We start from the raw sequence: 22,288 nt of genomic DNA on the forward strand, positions 1-22,288 counted from the left end.
GTTTGTAAAAATGGTGCAACTTCCGTGATGTGGAACTGGTTTGGTGTTTGTCTGTCAGATACACGACAAAGCACATTTTTTTGCAGAACATGCAAGCGGTCGTCGTTATTGTCGTATTTGTCGGACTAAGATGCTCTTAAATCTGGGAGTAATCTGGGTCCTAAACTCCGTATGCTTCAGGTCAAACAACACTGCAGCATCACTGAGAGTTAAAAACTGTCTAAATTCTTTCATCTTTAGTAAAACGATCAGCATTGCTGCTTTACCAGGTGTAACTATAAAGTTTAACTTCCATGAAAACAAAAAGTTATTACATTTAATGGAGTTAGAAGTTAGCAGGAAGCTAGCGGAAGTTAGCTCGCTAGTTTCGCTAGTTACCTAAGCATGATTTAGCATGTTCTGACTGAGAGATTTCTGAAAAAAATCAAACGTACAGCTCTGCTATCACTTCCAACATAAATGAAGACAGGAAACTAAACAGCAGTGACGTTTGTAGGGTTACTGAAGTTGGGCTAGCTGGTATATAATGATGTGCTACGTGATCGCTAGCGACACAGCTATGTTAGCATAACATAAACAGTGAAGCTGGAGGACGAACACTAACACTTTTCCACTTATAAAAGTTAACGTGAAGGTTCTTCATGGTTAGAGACAAATGCAATCGCATGGCAGGATGCTGTAAACGGACCAAACTTCAGTCAGGAGAACAACTGAGATAATCTATCCACAATACCAGGTTAGTCATTAATATACTGCAACAACATGGGAATAGAGCAGCTGCCAGAGAATTCAACATTAATGAATCAATGGTACAGAAGTGGAGGAAGCAAGAAGAATGAGTTTAATAAAGTTTGATTTATCTGACTGCTTTGTTTCGCTTAATGTGCCTTATAATCCCGTGCACCTTATGGTCCGAAAAATGCGTACTGCACACTGCAGTTTAATGTTGCAAAGCACCTCTTTTTAACTTCAGTGGATATTATACATGGTTATGCTCAGGATATGTCAGCCCATTTCTACTGGAAATGCCTTTTGGTTAAACTTTCAGCAAGGAATTTGCATTTGCACTGTTACATTTTTATAAAGCTTTAATGTACATAAAAACCAGCTTCTTGTTTAGGTGAAAATAAATGGAAGGTTGTCTTTTTGCGCTAGTAATGTTGTGGAGTTGTATTTTGTCTCGCATCAATTATATCGTCGGTTATATCGTTATCGCAAATTTTCAAATATATATCGTGATAAATATTTTTGGCCATATCGCCCTGCTCTATGCACGACCCCCCCATCCCCTGGAAATGAAAGAAATAGCTCCATGGGGTGTAATCCCGATGAGGTATTTTATGGTCTGTGTACCCTTGTAATGAGAGTATGTTTGTGCGCGTGCCTTTAAATTAGATGGTCTTTCTGTTCGAATCTCAAAACAGTCAACAATGATTGCTACTCGTTTTCCAAAAGTTTCAGTAAACTGTGGAGGCATTGTCGCCTGCAGACAGTGCCTCTCAGGCCAGTGCACCAGTGCTCCTAAGTGGGCATACAAAACATCAATGGTATCGGTGAAGACAGAAGACAGTGTTTTGTGCGACACATGGAATAGATGACAAAGATGCTGGACTGGAAGATCAAGTCTCAGACGCATTAGTGTGAGTAAGAGCATTTGGAAACCTGTCAGTTTCTTCGGTATTGGCAGGAAATCTTTGACAGTGTTGAAGAGGGACATTAAGACTGCATAACAATATAGTCCAGTGTAATATCTTACTTTTTCGGTATCGTCCTTTAAGAAAGTTTCATTCAGCTCTGTCTTTTGCAACTGTGCTCGAAGCAGTCTGTTCTCCTCCAACAGCCGGTTTATTTCTGCTCTGCCCTGTTGACTGCACACACAGTCCTTCGTCTGCCCTTCAGCTTCCGTGACGCTGTCACTCCCATCACCACTGTCCACATTTGCAGCTGGTACGTCAACCTCCACTTGTCCAACACAACTGCTGTCCACTGCCTCCATGACATGGTTGTTGTTCTTCTGTCAGACCTTCATCGATCATCAAGCCTGTAAGATAAAAAATAGTGCATAGACTTAAGGTTAATGTACACCAATATTCCAATGACAGGTGTGTGATTCATCTTTAAGTTATGTGCGGATTAGTGTACCATAAGAGCAATTTAGTATGTTTTCAGAGGGGGGTGTTTACCTGCAATGGGTGCTCTTTTTCGCTTCCGTTGCATACGCCTTGCGTGCCGGTCCGAGTCTGACACAGGTTTGTCGTCGTGCCCCATGTGCAGTGTTGGTGCCCAGTCTGGATTTGTTACATCCATTTCATATGCTGGTTTGCCTGCAATAATGCCAAATCAAAAGCTACTCAGTCGACATGACGTGGTTCTGCAGCATCACACATTAGCATGTTTTATCTCATTATCTATGACCGCAGCGCATTGAAAAAAACCCCACTAAAAGCCTTTTGGTTTGGTCCTTTTACAGCATCCTGCCATGCGATTACATTTGTTCCTGACCACCGAGAACACTCACGTTAACTTTTATCGAGTGGAAAAAAAGTTAGCGTGTTTATATTGTGCTAACATAGCTGTGTTACTAGCGGTCACGTAGCACATCATTATATACCAGCTAGCCCAACTTCAGTAACCCTACAAATCAATCAATCAAGCTTTATTTATAAAGCACTTTTCATACAGAAAAAATGTAGCACAAAGTGCTTTACATAGTTAAAAGCAGCCCACCCCACCCTCCAACTCACTCCCCACACTCTCAATACACATATATCCCCCCACCCCCACCCACACACACACATACACACACGCGCACACTTAAAGAGTAAAAATTGGGCTGGGCTCGCATGAGCCAAGTGAGGAAACATTATAACAGAGAGCCGTCTGCACCGGGAGCCGGTCACAGACCGCAGCCTCCGGGCTGGGCACACAGCCGGAGGGAGGCCAAGGAGCCCCCCAACCAGGCTGAGAGGACCCCAGAGACCAGCAGCCACGGTCAATAACAGCCCCGGTGCAGAGAGCGCCCTCCGAGGAAACACTGGAGATATGACGCAATACGATATATACAGGGTAAAATGATAAAATAAATAAGAACAGGATACAATATAAATATAAATATAAATAGAGTAAGAAGATTAAAAAATGAATAAGAATAAAATCAAAAAATATTAGGTAAATCCTAAATTAATAATAGAATAACAGGATAGAATAAATAAGCATAAAAAATAAATAAACGCTAAGTAAAAGCTAAATTAAAAAGGTGGGTCTTGAGCCTGTTCTTAAAAACATGTACGTTCTCTGCGGCCCTGAGCTCCTCCGGCAGGCTGTTCCACAGACGAGGACCATACCACTGAAAAGCTGCCTCTCCGTGAGTATGTGTCCTGACTTTAGGGACAATCAAAAGGCCAGTACCAGAGGACCTCAGGGTCCGCGAGGGTTCGTATGGTAAAAGCAGATCTGAGAGATAAGAAGGCCCAAGACCATTAAGACATTTAAAAACCAATAAAAGAACTTTAAAATCGATCCTGAAACACACGGGGAGCCAATGCAGCGATTCTAAAACCGGTGTAATGTGGGCCCGCCCTCTGGTCTTCGTCAGCACACGAGCTGCCGAGTTTTGCAAGAGTTGTAAAGTTGAAATATTCTTCTTAGGAAGACCAGAGAGCAGGGCATTACAGTAATCAATGCGACTGGCAATAAAAGCATGCATCAGCATCTCCGTGTTGGCCCGAGAGAGAATAGGGCGGACTCTGGCTATATTTTTTAGATGATAAAATCCAATTTTGGTTACATGTTTAACATGTGGGATAAAACCAAGCTCAGAGTCAAAAATAACACCCAGGTTTTTCACTTGTAGCGAAGGACATAGTGAAAATGCCTCTAATTTAGACAAGAGTTTCTCTCTCTGAGCCTCAGGACCGACAATTAAAACTTCAGTTTTGTCCTGGTTAAGCTGTAAAAAGTTTTCTGCCATCCAAGATCTTATATCCAAGATACAGTTAAAAAGGGCATCCATTGGTCTGGTGTCATCAGGAGACACGGAGATGTACAGCTGCGTGTCATCAGCGTAACTGTGGAAGTTCACTCCATGCCTCCTGATGACACTGCCGAGAGGCAACATATACAAATTAAAAAGTACAGGGCCTAGAACCGACCCTTGAGGCACACCACATGTCATTTTATGGATCTTAGAGGAGCATGTATCCATACTCACCATAAAAGATCTGTCAGAGAGATAGGAAGTGAACCAGTTGTGTACAGCACCAGAGAGGCCCACCATGTGTTTTAGTCTGTTTAAAAGAATAGCGTGGTCTACTGTATCAAAGGCTGCGCTTAGATCCAGCAGCACCAGGACTGAGAGCTTTTGGGCGTCCCAGTTACATCTAAGATCATTTAAAACCTTTAGGAGAGCCGTCTCTGTGCTGTGGTTCACCCTAAATCCAGACTGGAATATCTCCAGGATCTGTCTATCATTGAGAAAATCAGTAATCTGAGTAAAAACAAGTTTTTCTAAGACTTTACTTAAAAATGGTAAGTTGGATACAGGTCTGTAGTTATTAAAATCATTACAATCCAAATTGCTCTTCTTCAGAAGGGGCCTCACCACCGCCGTTTTAAAATCCATAAAGTGTTTTAAAGAGTGAAGAGGGGATTGGATCTAAAAGACATGTGGTGGGTCTCACTGTGGAGAAAACCTTCTGAAAGTTCTCAGCATTAACCAGGACAAAGCTGTCCAGTGTCTCCTCAGGTACAGAGCCCTCAGATGTGTTTACAATCATATCGCGATTAGATAAAATATCAGATCTGATGGCGCTGATCTTTCCCCTGAAGTGGTCTGCAAACTGCTCACAGAGCGAGTCTGTGGGGGTTCTTTGGGAGCTGTTAAAATCAGGGTTAAATAAATGATCTATGGTGGAAAAGAGGACCTTGGGATTATTTTTGTTAATACTGATTATTTTGGCGAAGTATGAATTTCTTGACTTCCTTAATGTATTATTGTACATTTTAAATTGCTCGGAAAATATTTGATGGTTGATATTATTTTTATTTTTCCTCCATCTCCTTTCTGCTGCCCTGCAATTTCTTTTGAGTTTTTTGACTTCTTCGTTTCTCCAGGGTGATGCATGTTTTACGTTAATCTTTTTGGTGGTGAGTGGAGCAACGGAGTCAAGGCTTTTCTTCAGTTTGCTGTTAAAATAACTAAAAATCAAATCGCAGGGTGCAGGTAAAATCACAGGGGGGCATTTGACTAAAACCCTGGTAAAATTTGCAGCCACTGTCACTGCTGTTTAGTTTTCTGTCTTCATTTATGTTGGAAGTGATAAGAAAGCTGTACGTTTTAATTTGTTTCCAAAACCCCACAGTCAGGACATGCTATATTGTATTTAGATAGAAGCTAGCGAGCTAACTTGCTGCTAACTTCTAACTCATATGTCATAAATTCCATTGTCATGGATGCCTGGATGTTTAACTCAGTTGTTACACCTGGTAGAGCAGAACGCTGATAATTTTATTAAAGATGAAAGACTTAAGACAGTGTTTTAACTCTCAGTAATGCCACAGTGATCATTTGATATATGGACCTGCAGCAGAGTTTAGGCCCAGACACGGCTAGTGACGTCAGACTCAACAATCGGATAGTGATATGAATTACTTTAGAACTCACCGGAGAGAAAATGCCGCGAGCAAACCAACAAAAAGCTGGGGATTGCACGGAACTCGATATCCGCTCGTCTCACCGCTGCAATCCATGCCTGGCGTCTTTGTTTGGTGATATCGGATACATGGGATCCCTCACGTTGCCGCCAGGATGGAAAACGATTAAAAGATTAATCCAGTTTCTTGCCTTCACGATCGTGAGATCTAACATTGCAACCGACTACACACGTACCACCATAGCTGAAGCTGTATCCTTTGTCTGGCCTACTGTGATGGCGGCAGGGGGCGCATTCTAAAATGTCATGTGACAATCTGATTCATGAAGAGTGATGATGTCACAAGGACATGTGATGATGTCACAAGCACATGCCTTTGAGCCTTTTCTATAAATAGGGGTCAGGAGCAGCAAGTTTTAGTCAGTTTGTTCGCAGCCTTCAAACGTTCGACCAGAGATATATTTGAAAGTATTTGTAAACCTCTTCAGAGTCACTGTGCACAGGATTAAAAATGTATCCACGAAAATGCCAACAAAGAATAAACAATCTTGCTGCCTCTCCTTCGAGGTCTGGCCGGCCACTCACTTCAAGAGGGAAGCCTGATATGACACGATCCATTGGTGCCTCATCAGTCCAAAGGACATTACAGGAAAACTCCGACCTACATGCAAAAATTAAACAAATTGAAGAAGAGAAGCTTCAACTGGAGGAGAAGTGCAGACAATTGGAAGCACGAAATCAAGAGCTGGAAAAACAACAGCAACGCCAGCCTTACACAAAAATTATTAGTGAGGCCTGGGAAGGAAAGTTTGGTGAAGCACGACAGAAGATTTTGTTCCTGATGAAGGAAAACAAGACAAAGAGTGCTGAATTAAAAGAAACGTCTGCCCAGCTTCAACGCGCGAATGCTACTATTGGGGAGATGCAAAGGGATCTCCAAAACATGGAGCAAAAGAATCAGGCGCTCCAAGGAACGCTTGATGAAGCTATGGAACAAACTGCACAAATCCTCGGACAGAAAAAGGAAGGGGTCACACAAATGCAGGACCAACTCAAAGGCATAAAGAAAAAATACGAAGTGCTGAAAGTCAGGCTGGATGAAACAGAGTGCAAAAAAAAAGAGCTTCTTCAAGAGAAAGAGCAACAGGAAGAAGAAAAAAAACGTATTCTCCAGGACTCAGACAACTTGAAGCGCGAAAACGCTGAAATGCTTGCACAAAAGCAGCAACAAGAGAAAATAAATGAAGACCTGCAGCGTAAGCTTCAAGAAATCACAAGAAGAAATGAGCAGTTAGAAAAGATGCACAAGGAAAAACAACAGCAAAATACAGACAAGTGCAATCTATTAAAAGAAATGGAGCAAAGATGCCAGAAACTTGAGAAGGAAGTTGAAGAAACAACCGATCAGTTGAGAACCCTCATCCTAGAGAAAAAAGTGGTCGTGGAAAAGCTCATGGAAAAGAAGAAAAAACGTTTCCGCTTCTTCTGGAGGAGGGACACTCCTGCTCTTTCTACTTTTTCTATTTTTTCTACTGCTGACGTCACCTCGTCTCCCTCCACCTCTGTTCCATCTTAATTTTCACCTCTCCTCTCCCCTTCTCTCCTAACACTTCTTCCCTCTCTCCTTCATCTTTTTTCACCCCAACCAGTCCCGGCAGTTGACTGCCCCTCGTGAGCCTGGTTCTGCCGGAAGTTTCTGCCCGTTTAAAGGCAGTTTTTCTTCCCCACTGTCGCCTAGTGCTTGCTCAGAGGGGATTGTTGGGGTTTTCTCTTTTCTTTTTTTTTCCCTTCTTATTACCATTTTCCTTTATTTACCGATTTGTTTTGTTTACTTTTCTTTTATGTTGTTTCTTTATTTACTTGTTTAACTTTTTTTCAACTTATGTAATAAACTAATAAACCAATTGAATTTATCCTCTGCGTATTTTACATCTAATCTTTAAAGAATATTTCCAAAACATTTTCAAACATCACGATCTGTCTTTTGTTTGCTTGTTAAAACCCCGTAAATGGTGAAGTAAAAACCCTGTGATATGGTTTAAAACATCAAAATAGACTAAACAACTAGTCTAAAACTAAGAGACACAGGATAAAGTTGGTGTGAAGGTTTCAGTCTGTGAATGAATCTAAGCACCATCACCTTAACTTTAAATTCATCTCTGTTACCCTCTTTGTGACTGAACTCTGACCGTGAGCACCACAGCCACTGCGCACCAGTCACACGCACTTTAAATCCATCACAGTAAACCAGTTAGTTTACCTCAGTTTGTTTTGCAGCACATTTCACAACATGCAAAAGCATAATGTGCCATGTATAGACTCAAAATCTGATTTAAAAACATGAGGACTGACCTGTAAGCTTTACATTTACAGTTTATCACATACCACTGAGCAGTTCTTACCTGTAATTCTAAGCCCTCTTCTTCCTTTTCTGGTTTAAAACATCAAATTAGACTAAACAACTAGTCTAAAACCAAGAGACACTTAAATATTAAGTTAAACCTCTGGGGTTGCCGGACGCGCCGGCGCGTCAAAATCACATGACCAATTTAAGACGACACAGCTACAAGATGCAGCGATTCAGAGGCTGTATCCCAATTCAGGGTCTGCAGCCTTAAAGGCCGCATTTTAAGGCCGATTACGTCACCATGCCAGTCTCCTATTGCCAGAGGCTGAAGTGTGTGTGCAGTCACCAGGTGATAATCTGATATCGTCTACTTCCCCACTGATGTTAAGTAATATGAAAAAAATAATGAATCCCACCTTAGGCCGAATGTGTGACTCTCTTCGTAGTGGAAGAGAGAATGAATCTTCCCATCCGAATTCACGGCAATCAGTCTGTCAATCAAATCCTGTGGAGTAAAATGAGAGGCTTTGAACAAGAATGCACCGGATAGGGTGCAAAACGAAAACTGTGTGGAAATTTACAATGGGTAAGGTGGAGAACGTATATCAGTCTCAGTGTGAGAGGGTTTATTTGAATGCGTTTGAAGTAAAACAAATGGGTGGGTGGTGTTTGGAGGCCAAATAAAAAGTGCAAACATGCCCTCAGATGGATGACAAAAAAAAACTGCAGTGTGTGGAAAAGAAGAAGAAGAAAAACACTTACAGGTATGGAGGTTGGCATCTCCCTCAGGGTGTATTCGCTTTTGTTGGCCAAAGACTGTCGGCCCAGCAGTTGCCACACCGACTGGGAAGAGGAGAGGAGGTTGACCAAGTACAGGAAGGACTGAAGAGGAAAGTAAATACAGCAGCTGTTAGAGAGAAAAAATGTATTTGCTTTTAAAGACCATTGTGAATGCATTTGTGCACGTCATGGATTGATCAAATCCTAACACATAATAATAATATAACACTATTCAACTACAAACACTACCGATAATATGACAAATAATATCTGTAGTATTCAAAGCAAAACAAAATGTAAAAAGAATTTATGATTGCAAAGATAAAACATGGTTTACCACACTCTCAAAACTGAATAAGACATATATTCTGAGCAGAGTGGTTGAGCAGAAACCTATTGCAGCCTGAAGAATATTAAACTACAGGAAAGCTCCCTGCATTTTTCACTGGGTCTGGTAGAACAGGGAAAATATATCATCAAAAGCATCAAAGGAAAAAAAGAGAGACACTTGCACAAACGAGCTACAACTTAGATTATATTAAACAGCTTCAAAGAAACGTAAAGAAAAAAACAAGATACGATGGATTTTTTTTTCTAAAATAGAAATATCTATACTTTCATGTGTCTTCTGATGTTTCTGTGCATGTGTGAACTTATCTTCATATGTACTACCAAACCTCCTACTGTACTTAGCACAGATTAAAGCAAAGACTCGAGTTAATTCACCAAAGTGCTGGTGTGTGTATATTTAGTTTTCCTTTGACCTCAGCATATATGTATAACCCACTGATAAGGCAGACTTTAAAGTCGCCTGTGGCAGGACACAGTTTACACATCACTGGCTGTCCGTATTCACTTGGCTAGTCTCTCTGAGAGAGATGACTTGGCTGCTGTCAGAGGCCAAGCATCAGACACACACAGACAGGCTCACGCTGGAGCTTGTTGAAGCTTTCCTGTTAGAAGAATTTAAGTTGTACTATGATTTATTCACTTATGCATTAAGGTTTTATTACTTAGCATGCTTCAGAATGTTCATATATTTCACAGGGACATTAGAAGTAACTCTTAAAGTTTAAACTGCAGATGTCTATTATTAAAAGATACCTCCGTTATGAAGCTTTCGAATGTATTACAATGCTCATATATTTGTGTATCACATGCCATTACATCCTGTCACGTACACACACACACACACACAGAACACACACACATGCTGATAAATATGCTTGGAAAACAGGAAATGCAACTGTCCCTTTGTATAAATAAATCTGACTGCAAGGCCTCGGGTGTGGATCTCCTTCGAGCTTCCACCCGTGCACGTCTTCATTGTTGAACCTTGAACAACAGTCTGAGTGTTTTTATTCAACCTGTAGAATGTCTTGTTTAATTTAAATAAACCATTGACATTAAAATGGTCCTTCGAGCCGGAGTGGACATTAGTGGACATTATTGGACATTATTGGACGTTAATTACCAATAATTAGGGCTAATTTTGCTCCAACAGAGTGACCTCGTCGTTCCCTGATATCGTGGAGAGCCCGCGCTGAAGTCTGTCGACAGCCTCCTTTCTACAAAGGAGTAAAGACCAACTACGTGAATTCGGGGTTGGCCAGCGTTCCTTAGCAAAGTGGTCCACGGTCCTGGGAACGAGGGGGAATCTCTGACCGGCACTTAAAACGTGGAGCCAGGTGAATATTAACACTCAAAACACATCGCGATAATATCGTTTCATTATCTGACACTGTCCTGAGGTGTAAAGGCTCGTCTACAGAGACTGGTAGCCATAGTGGAACTCGCTTCTTTCAAATGGAACTGGCAGTCTCCAGGAGACTCGTTTCGAGAAGCTGGCAGTTTAAATAAATTAGTCTGGGACTAAAATAGAGGATGTGTCAGTAGATAAGAAATAATACGCCGCGTTTGTGAAGTTATCTGTGTGAGTAATAAGGACGTGAATGTATTTTGACAAGGGACATTAGGACCCTACATCACTCCTACTGTAATCCTGTGATAACTGATATACTGGTGATAAAGGGAGAAGGTTGCGCTTCATCGCATAAAATTAAGGCCGCCCCTGACAATAGGACAAGGGTAGAAGGCTGCCTTAATAACCACCCCTGATTCTCATACCAGAGAAAGTTACACAGTTCTGTCTTCCTATTAATAAAATCTAAAGTGTAAAGAAAAAACAAAATAAAGGAAAAATGGGGAATAAACAAACAAAACCAGAATTAACTGCAGATGAACAATGGTTAGAGGAAAAAATGTCCAGGCGCCGGACAGATAAGTGCTAATCGTTGGAGAAATCCTAAGACACTAAAAGACTCAACTTGGGAAGGAAAATGCAATCCAACAGCAATAGCTAATTTAGATAAAAAATTACAAGAGGAACCTTACAAACAGAACTAAACAATGAAATATAGTTGGCATGACGATCATGCCCAGATTGTGTAAAATAAATAAAAGGAAATCATTCACATGAAAACCTTTTCTATAAAAAGAGAGATGCATAAGGTAGATTAAGGCTGTGTCATTGTTCAGCCAAGGAAAGTGTGTGAAAAGGTAAATGTCTCCAGCCTGGATGACGGGTGGGACTGCAGCCCACCCAGAGCCCTTGATGGATACAAAATAAAATATAGAAACAAAAAAAATAATAAATTACTTGGTTCGACAGGCAACAGAGAGAATGAATGTGACTGAAGGTTGGATCGGAGATGAGGCAAACAGAAGACCAGTCTAAAAAGTAGGCACAAACCTGTTCAGAGAAAAAGCAAATTTGTACAGATTGGATGAATACTAAATTATCTGTTTGCTGAGTAAGATGATCCTAAACTATTAAATTGGCTCAGTAGTAGTATAGTGATTTACACTGATAAATGTTGTAATATACTGTTGTCATTATATAGAAAGAAAAAGATGATAATATTAATAAAAATATAATATTAATGACAAGAAGTATCCTAGTCAGTATGATGTGAGATGGATAATTGTTATGAAGTAGTCTGCATCAAGTTTAAGGTTTGCTCAAACTCAGTATAATGACATATGAGATGAAGAAAATAAAGGCAATATCTAAACCAATTAGGTGCATAGAGGCACTTAACCTGCTTGAAAACTTGTCATTTAGCCTAGATAAATATTACTGAGATGTAGAGCACATTTATAATGACAACTAATAAGCCAAACCCTGTAGATAACAGCTAAAGCTACAAGATTGAGAAGCTGATTTAAATATGTGGACACTACTAAGCTAATGAGCGAGTTAAACGTTTTTATTTATTTGTTTCCGAGCGGAAGCTGCACAGGGAGCAGTCTATCAATGAATAGAAAACACACATACACAAAGTGTTACATGTGAGATTATTTTTGGAAAGAATCAGAAGTGGGATGGTTTTGAATTAAGAAATCAGTGAAAAGATGCATGAATTACACCTGATTATAACATGCAGAGGCAATGAAGAAAGCAGCTTACACTCACTGAACATTAACATGCATAGGAAAAGTACTGAAGACCTGCTTACACTTATACACATAACATAAGTTGGTATTTCTGACCAGAGAGAGGGAAACGGGTAGTTTAAGTACTCAGGATAATAATGAAAATGTCTTAGTTGTGTTTCTTCAGGAGCAAAACAGACCTGGACAAGCAGAAAATGCATTAACCTTACAAGGACAAGCTCGTGGAGATTAATGCATAGAGACTGATTAAACCGGGCTAAGAACACAAACATGCGCAATGAAGAACAGCTTACTATTTGTATGAGTGATAGAATGTGAGCTCAGTTTTCCCTCACACTTCTGCTCTGTTTCAGTAGCAGCATTTTTCTTTTTGTGTCCTGACTCATGTATGTTTTGTTTTTGTTTTTTGTTTTATTTGATTATTTTATTTTGTCGGTTTGGAAACAAATTTGTGGCAATGCCCAGTTTTAGAGCTGTAAACTGTGAGCAATTCAAAGTTTAAATATATATATATAGAGAGAGAGATGGAATAAGAAAACTTTAACTTCAAAGTTGAAATATGTAAGATGAGTGAAATGTGTGAATTCTTTGAGAAACAAGAAATTATTTAAACATGCCTTGTAACTGAGAGGGCAGAATGATCGCTGTTGGCACCTGTAGATGAAACAGACATTGCAAACTTGCCAAAATCCCTATGGTCCACTGGACCAACAGATGTCGGCCTGATAAAAAACGCTGACTCAATACAAGTAAAGGTAATTTCAAAACACAGACCAATGAAGCCGCAATATCCACTATCTGCAGAAGCAAAGGCAGGAATTCGCCCAGTGATTGCAGACATGGAAAAAGCGGGAATATTAGTAAAAACAAATGAAACAATTTGTAACACGCCTATCTTCCCAATTAAAAAGGCAAACACAGGAAAGTATAGGCTTGTACATTACCTGAGAGCCATCAACGAGATAACTGAGCAAATTCCACCAGTAGTTGCCAATCCTCACACCATCTTAAATCAAGTGACACGGAAAGAACAGTGGTTTTCAGTGATAGACTTATCAAACGCGTTCTTCTCTGTACCACTGCACCCTGGCTCACGCGGGTTGTTTGGTTTCACATTTGATGGGCAAAAATACACCTACACAAGGCTACCACAGGGTTTCCAAAACAGCCCCACCCTGTATGCAGAAGCTTTAAAGAAATCTATGTCTTTTTGCACTCTGCCTGCTCCAGGACAATTCCTATTATATGTAGACGACATCCTGGTCACCGGACACACGCAGGTCGACTGCAAAGCAAATACTTTGAAGGTATTGAGACATCTGGCAGAACAGGGTCACAAAGTCTCACAACACAAGCTACAGCTCTGGAGCCAGGAAGTTACATACCTTGGCCACAAACTCACAGGAGAGGGCAGGACACTGTTAGACAGCAGAAAACTAGCAGTGCAGAACGCAGCAAAACCTCTCACAAAGCAGCAAATGATGAGCTATTTAGGCCTATGTAATTTCTGCAGATGCTGGATTCCCAAATACGCACTTTTAGTGCAGCCTCTGCAGGATCTGATCTATGGCAAACACTTAGCTCTAAAAGACAAAATAGAGTGGACACCAAAAGCAGAAAAAGCATTTCATGATCTAAAACTTGCGCTACAAACACGTACAGTTTTAGCATTGCCAGACTATGACAAGCCTTTCTATTTGCATGTAGACGGAGGCTCAGGCTACATGAGAGCAGTGCTAACTCAAGCATTTGGCGAGAAGCAAAGGCCTCTAGCATTTTACTCATGCAGATTAGACTCAGTAGCAGCAGGACTACCGTCGTGCGTGCAAGCTTGTGCGGCTGCAGCGGAAGCAGTGAAAAAGTCCGCTGACCTTATCCTCGGACACACCCTGATTATCAAGGTGCCACACGCTGTGACCTCGATCCTACTGCAAGCAAATCTATCATATCTGACACATGCAAGACAGCTTTCATATGTAGGCATCCTATTGTCACAGTCGCACATCACAATCGAGAAATGTGGTCAGCCAAACCCAAGCACTCTCCTCCCCACAGAGGAGGATGGTGAACAACACTGTTGTATGCAAAAATTAGATGAGGACACGAAACCAAGAGCAGATATCTATAGCACACCACAGCAAAGCTACAAGAACGTTTTTGTAGATGGCTCTGCAGCAAAAGATAGCTTGGGGAAAAGCCGTGTGGGTTATGCAGTAACCACAACTGATACTGTAATAGAGGCAGAGCCCCTCACCTCCTCTCACTCAGCCCAGAGTGCTGAGCTAACTGCTGTTATTAGAGCTTGTGAGCTACACAAAGGCGAAGCAATAAACATCCACACTGACAGCCAATACGTTTTCGCTGCAGTTCATCATTTCGCTAAGATATGGCAAAACAGAGGAATGGTAACGTCCACTAAACTGGATGACCTTTAACTAGCGAACCCATAGACAAGTCAATCAGAGAAACCACACTAGCAGAATGGATGACTGAACTGTTAAAAAAACAAAGACATAGTACTGAACAACCAACTGCCGGATGATTCTTCTCCAGTTTCTTCCAGATTGAAGCCAGGTGATTGGATCCTGATCAAGGTCCTCCAGCGGAAAAGCTGGAGCACACCAAGGTGGGAAGGCCCCTATCAGGTTCTTCTGACGACCCCTACAGCCTGCAAAATAGCTGAAAGGCCGTCGTGGATACACCAGAGTCACACTAAGAAGGTTGAGCCCAACACATAGACTCCAGCTCTCTCCAAACCTCTTTGTGTACCGCCTGGTGGGGAGTAGGGTCACAGGTGGCAACACAGGTGATTTCGCTCCTCTGGCCAGGGGTCGCCACACGGGAGGCCTAAAGAGGCTGCAGTCGGGAAGATCGCTCCCTTGACTCAAACCTAGCCTACCTGCCCGGTGTGGGGACCAATCGTGATGCCTGACATGGAGATGGAGATGGAGGAATTAGAGGAGCTGGAGGAGGAGCAGACGAGCAGCCCAGAAGAAGAAGCCCCCAGAAGCCCACAATGGAGAGATCGCTTAAACCCCCAGAACTGGTCTGAAAACTGCTACTTGACCATATGCATAACCCTGTGTTTTCTATTCATCATCTCAGTGTTTACAGCACTCGCCGCCATCTGCATGGACATAGCCTGCAGGGACAACCCCTGCAATCCCTACTGTCCAAGAGGATATGGTGTTGACCCCAATGGCACCAACCCCTGCGACCTATGGAAACAAGACCAAGAGATCACCCACAGTAAAAGATGGACACACGACGATTCACACCTATGTGACCTGACACAGGACCATGACCACCCCTGGATGAACAACGCTTGGTACCGCTATGTGTACGATAGAACACATACATTCCAGACAACATACACTCACCTAACATGACCGACGCTCTAAACGTGCTGAAACAAATTAGAAATGCAGAACAAAAAGACAAAATATTAGATCCTGAAGATTGGTTAACATGGTTATTGAACGGATCGTGGAGGTCCCTGTTGATTAAAGGACTTGTTGGAATTGCCTCCTTACTCTTATTAATGTGTGTTTTCACAACCTGTGTAATACCCTGCTTTAAGAAAATGGTGTCAAATATGATAGCTCATTCCGTTAATGCTTATGTAGCAGTGCATAATCCCGCAGCCTATGACAGCGATCAGAACCCGGACAGTGAAGAAGATGACGACTATGTGTAGTTTCCGTCTGTACTTAGTCAATGACGTGGCAATTGAAAATGTTTCACAAGTGATTGTCTACTGAACTCAATAAAGTTACAGATGAAATATTTGAACAACAGGAGGGAATGTTAGAAGAATTTAAGTTGTACTATGATTTATTCACTTATGCATTAAGGTTTTATTACTTAGCATGCTTCAGAATGTTCATATATTTCACAGGGACATTAGAAGTAACTCTTAAAGTTTAAACTGCAGATGTCTATTATTAAAAGATACCTCCGTTATGAAGCTTTCGAATGTATTGCAATGCTCATATATTTGTGTATCACATGCCATTACATCCTGTCACGTACACACACACACACACACAGAACACACACACATGCTGATAAATATGCTTGAAAAACAGGAAATGCAACTGTCCCTTTGTATAAATAAATCTGACTGCAAGGCCTCGGGTGTGGATCTCCTTCGAGCTTCCACCCGTGCACGTCTTCATTGTTGAACCTTGAACAACAGTCTGAGTGTTTTTATTCAACCTGTAGAATATCTTGTTTAATTTAAATAAACCATTGACATTTCCTGAGAGAAATTCTGCCAAAAACATAACTAAAAATGCAGTCTTATGAAAGTAAGGCTTATTTGCCCAGACACCCATAAACCAATCAGCAAAAAGCCTTTCTTGTTAACAAAATCACTATTGCCAGTTTCTTAAATATGAATATTCACAAGTGAATTTTCTACATGGCTGCTGGTATCACAGCAACACATGGACCACTATTCTGAGTCCTGGGTTAATAATAATTGGAATCAATTTAATTTTAATCAATTTAAACACCTTTGTAACCAGTGAGCTAAAAACATGATGGAAAAGCAAAACTTCTAAGAGATCTGTGTCTGTACTATTATGTAGATATCTAAAAATTGGGGCATTGTGGGCTCCAGGAAGTTTCTCCTTCTCCCTCTCTCTCACACACACACGCACGCACATACATACAATACCTTAATGCAACTCCTATCTGTGGGGTCAATGGGAGTTGGTTTGGGACGGACCACTCTGATGTCGTCACTGCTGCACTCAAGAACAGACCATAGCTCTAGTACCAGGGCCCGAATAAAGCCTGAGACAGAACACGGAGAAATTTGTTGTACCAAACATTTATTTGAAATAGCAGCAACTAAAATTATTAACAGTGCTTTAATAAATAAACGACTGACTTTGTTATTGTGTCCAATCTTTTAAAGAAATCTGTCTTTGCATTGCTGGCACCGTTTTGATTGGAGGATTTGAATCTCAGGAAGGAAGGAATTTATAATGCCACTCCCTTTGATCCCATTTAATCTCTTCCCTGTTGCACTTTGGCCTGTCAGTAACTACATTTGAATTTTGCAGCTCAAGCTTGCACATAAAGGCTGGATAAAAACGTTAATGCAATCAAAATGTACGCAGCCCTCGCTGGAAAACTGGGGATACAGTACAGTACATAAATGATGAAGCAAAGACAAAACATTAGTGTCATGGAAGAAGAAATAGTCAGTGCATCACGGGAAGCTCCCAGCAATAAAACCTGCATTTGTATTGACACATAAACCTTAATTTGTGAGCAATTTTCAGTGTATTTCAGTTAAATTAATGAGACAAATATAACAAAAGGGATTTTATACTTAGAAGAAGAATATGAAATTGAAATATTAAACTAAGAAAACTATAAATACTGCAGTTCTAGAGTTACAGATATACAATTAAGCTTTGCATATCAGTGCTGTATAACCCAGGGAATGTACTTTTTTTTTTTTTTATAATTGAATAGTAATGGAAATCATGAACTGTTTTTCAGAGGTCATAGATCAAATGAGCAGTAGAGTTTTTCTCACAGAATGGTTCTTTCACATAGAAATCAGTGTGTGCTGCAGGTTTAGCAAATGGCCCATCATTTGTAAGCTCTGTCTGGACTATATCACTTTTTGAGGTCATCCTTCTTTCTGTCAGTCTGCCTTTTTATCGATGGCACAAACATATGTCACATCATGGAACACATGAGTGCTCCACAGCCAGCGCTGCTCAACACAGCAGGGAACTGTTCTTGCGTGGGTAAAGTCATAGGAGAGAATAGGTTTCAGAACGCAGCGGTGCTGTTATAAGCGAAGGGCTGATAAGTAATCAGACTTCTTTTCCCATAACCAGTTGAGTCGCCCCTTCTAGCCAATAGAAAGAATGCAGGATTAAAATATTTGTTCACTAGCTTCATTTTTTGACCTCTTTTGACAAGAGTACGGTATTTCCTGGAGCCTTTTGCATATGGATAAACCTAGTATCAGTATACAACTGATATGTGAATCCATTTATCAAAAAAGAACGCCTCTTCTTACTCTTTCTTACCCAAACAAAAACGGTTTGACAAATACATTTCTCCCTAAGCTGCCTTAAGTCTCCTTTATACCGACAACACAAAAACAACAACAACAACTTATAATATAAGCCTTAAGCATCACAGCTGACAAGTGTTTGTTGTGTCCAAATAACTGCAATAGTACCTGAACTGTGCAGAGCCACAACTCCCGGAGCAGTTGCTGCCACCTGTGTCACCATCACCCCGTAGCCAAACTTCTCGCAGCTGCTCACCTACAGAAAACACACAGAAATCTCATACCCCTAGAAATATTTCAGCCTTTCACTATCACAGTTTTTGGTTATCAGGTAAAAAATGAATGAGAGTTTGGAAAAAGGATGGAAAAGGTTTAGGTCAAATGTAGTACTAATGTATCATAAAGGGAGATGTGTAAGTAAATCTGGGATTCTGGAAAGGCACAACATAATGTAGTTAAACATGCTGTGGAGAATTTAAATTGTAAATTGATATTGGAGTGTGCAGGCCCTTCATTAATTACAACACAATGCCACAACTAAAAATAGACAAAATATAATTACATTCCATAATTAAAGTGTAATGCCAAACTAGAGAAGCAATTACAATGGTGCGTAAACAATGGCAGTAAATTAAGCCCACGGGGGATCAGCTAAGGTTTGCAGCAAGCCTGAGTGTTTGTGTGTTTACAATTTGAATCTTAGACTCAGACCCTGTGACAAGGTCTGTGAAAACCACGTTTTTATGCCTGAAATACTACAGTACTACACTCCCACCAGATGAGCTCATGCAGCCTGTCACGAACCGGGACATACAACCATGACAAAACAGGAGATGCACACACAATTTATTGTGTTATTAATTTAGATCAACTGTGCTAATATAGTATACCAAAATGAAAACAATAACTCAAATTTCAGATATTTGAGGTTGTGCTGAAAATAATGGTGCCAAATAAGGCAAGAAAAACATATTTTAAAGGTGAAATATAGAGGTAAAATCAAAAATAGTCAAGAACGGCCAATTATACCCTGGACCACAGAGGGTTAAATTTGAAAACGGTTTAAAAAAAAACATCCCCATTCTAAAATGTCATGTGACAATCTGATTCATGAAGAGTGATGATGTCACAAGGACATGTGATGATGTCACAAGGACATGTGATGATGTCACAAGCACATGCCTTTGAGCCTTTGAAGTTTTTCTATAAATAGGGGTCAGGAGCAGCAAGTTTTAGTCAGTTTGTTCGCAGCCTTCAAACGTTCGACCAGAGCTATATTTGAAAGTATTTGTAAACCTCTGTAACATCACGCTCCAAAGCCCTGTGACGTTTCTGTGTTCTGTGACGTTGTCCCAAAGAAAGACCTTTAAATGCGATAAATAGCCTAAACGTTTTCGTTTATGACTAGTTTACCGTGTTATGACTGTGAACAGGGGGGAAGTCGCGCAAGAGAAATGTCGACCAAAACAATTGCAAGTAAGCCAAAGTCAGTTCCTAAAAGTCAACCCGCAGGTGTTTCCACCACCATCAGACCCTCCACTTCTGTAAGACCTCCATTAAGAATAACTGATGCAAAGAAAACCGCTCGGGTGGGAAAAACTCAGAATGGAAGACCGGCAGCTGTGAAACAGCCCCCGAAGAGGGATATGAAAAAGAATGTGGACAGTAAACTGGTCAGCTTAATTACAAATGAAATTGTATACAGTGGAGCGACTGTGTCATTTGATGACATCGCAGGGCAGGATCTGGCAAAGCAAGCACTTCAAGAAATTGTCATCCTTCCTGCCTTAAGACCTGATCTCTTTACTGGTCTGAGAGCTCCTGCACGTGGCTTGCTTTTATTTGGCCCACCAGGAAATGGGAAGACCATGCTCGCCAAAGCAGTTGCTGCAGAGTCTAATGCAACATTCTTCAACATCAGTGCTGCTAGTTTGACCTCCAAATATGTGGGAGAAGGCGAGAAGCTCGTACGAGCACTCTTTGCAGTTGCAAGAGAGAGACAGCCCTCAGTAATCTTCATCGATGAAGTGGACGGCTTGCTCTGTCAAAGGAGGGAGGGGGAGCACGACGCCTCTCGCCGTTTAAAAACTGAGTTCCTCATTGAGTTTGACGGGTTGCAGTCAGGAAAGGATGACAGAGTACTTGTAATGGGAGCAACGAACAGGCCCCAGGAGCTCGATGAAGCAATATTAAGGCGCTTTGCAAAAAGAGTATATGTGACCTTACCCGATGAGAAGACAAGATTTACGCTGCTGAAAAATCTTTTGGGAACGCACGGGAGTCCACTGAGCCAAGACGAACTGTCCTGTCTTGCAAAAGTGACTGAAGGATATTCAGGGAGCGATTTGACAGCATTAGCCAAAGATGCTGCACTTGGCCCAATAAGAGAGTTGGCACCAGAACAAGTCCGTGTTATAGCTGCTGCTGAGGTGCGCAACATTAAGATAAAAGACTTTGAGGATTCTCTGAAGCAAATCAAACCAACTGTTAGTCCAGCAACTCTTAACATGTACACCAAATAGAACAAAGATTTTGGTGGTCCTTCTTCAATAAATCCAAATCCAGTCAGGCTGGATGAAACAGAGTGCAAAAATAAAGAGCTTCTTCAAGAGAAAGAGCAACAGGAAAAAGAAAAAAAACGTATTCTCCAGGACTTGGAGAGAAGAAATCTACAACTGAACAAATTAATACAATGAAGGACAGAACACCTGAACTGGAAGGAGAAGTATTGGAAAAACGATGTTCAAAGATGCAGCGTAGGATCAATGAAATGGCGAAAAAACACTCAGAGGTCATTAATGAGATGTTGTTGAACTCAGACAACTTGAAGTGTGAAAACGCTGAAATGCTTGCACAAAAGCAGCAACAAGAGAAAATAAATGAAGACCTGCAGCGTAAGCTTCAAGAAATCACAAGAAGAAATGAGCAGTTAGAAAAGATGCACAAGGAAAAACAACAGCAAAATACAGACAAGTGCAATCTATTAAAAGAAATGGAGCAAAGATGCCAGAAACTTGAGAAGGAAGTTGAAGAAACAACCGATCAGTTGAGAACCCTCATCCTAGAGAAAAAAGTGGTCGTGGAAAAGCTCATGGAAAAGAAGAAAAAACGTTTCCGCTTCTTCTGGAGGAGGGACACTCCTGCTTTTTCTACTCTTTCTATTTTTTCTACTGCTGACGTCACCTCGTCTCCCTCCACCTCTGTTCCATCTTAATTTTCACCTCTCCTCTCCCCTTCTCTCCTAACACTTCTTCCCTCTCTCCTTCATCTTTTTTCACCCCAACCAGTCCCGGCAGTTGACTGCCCCTCGTGAGCCTGGTTCTGCCGGAAGTTTCTGCCCGTTTAAAGGCAGTTTTTCTTCCCCACTGTCGCCTAGTGCTTGCTCAGAGGGGATTGTTGGGGTTTTCTCTTTTCTTTTTTTTTCCCTTCTTATTACCATTTTCCTTTATTTACCGATTTGTTTTGTTTACTTTTCTTTTACGTTGTTTCTTTATTTACTTGTTTAACTTTTTTTCAACTTATGTAATAAACTAATAAACCAATTGAATTTGTCCTCTGCGTATTTTACATCTAATCTTTAAAGAATATTTCCAAAACATTTTCAAACATCACGATCTGTCTTTTGTTTGCTTGTTAAAACCCCGTAAATGGTGAAGTAAAAACCCTGTGATATGGTTTAAAACATCAAAATAGACTAAACAACTAGTCTAAAACTAAGAGACACAGGATAAAGTTGGTGTGAAGGTTTCAGTCTGTGAATGAATCTAAGCACCATCACCTTAACTTTAAATTCATCTCTGTTACCCTCTTTGTGACTGAACTCTGACCGTGAGCACCACAGCCACTGCGCACCAGTCACACGCACTTTAAATCCATCACAGTAAACCAGTTAGTTTACCTCAGTTTGTTTTGCAGCACATTTCACAACATGCAAAAGCATAATGTGCCATGTATAGACTCAAAATCTGATTTAAAAACATGAGGACTGACCTGTAAGCTTTACATTTA

At 40.9% G+C, this 22,288-nt stretch overlaps 1 protein-coding gene and 1 pseudogene across 1 annotated transcript; one reads left to right on the forward strand and one right to left on the reverse strand.

Annotated features, from left to right (window-relative positions):
- Window positions 1-1,143: 1,143 nt before the first annotated feature.
- Window positions 1,144-2,350, reverse strand: LOC146619631 (uncharacterized). The gene is made up of 2 exons (XM_085370672.1): window positions 2,184-2,350; window positions 1,144-2,041 (listed from the first exon to the last, which is right to left on the reverse strand). Exon 2 carries the CDS (start codon window positions 1,994-1,996, stop codon window positions 1,268-1,270), a length of 729 nt encoding a protein of 242 aa, XP_085226798.1. The 5' UTR covers window positions 1,997-2,041; window positions 2,184-2,350; the 3' UTR covers window positions 1,144-1,267.
- Window positions 2,351-19,734: 17,384 nt separating this feature from the next.
- Window positions 19,735-20,976, forward strand: LOC146619632 (spastin pseudogene; annotated as a pseudogene).
- The last annotated feature ends 1,312 nt before the right edge of the window (window positions 20,977-22,288 follow it).

The sequence above is a fragment of the Diplotaxodon limnothrissa genome, linkage group LG14, assembly GCF_057381915.1.
Source record: "Diplotaxodon limnothrissa isolate DT_005_m linkage group LG14, D_limnothrissa_male_GT1.1, whole genome shotgun sequence".
In the NCBI taxonomy this organism is placed as follows: Eukaryota; Metazoa; Chordata; class Actinopteri; order Cichliformes; family Cichlidae; genus Diplotaxodon; species Diplotaxodon limnothrissa.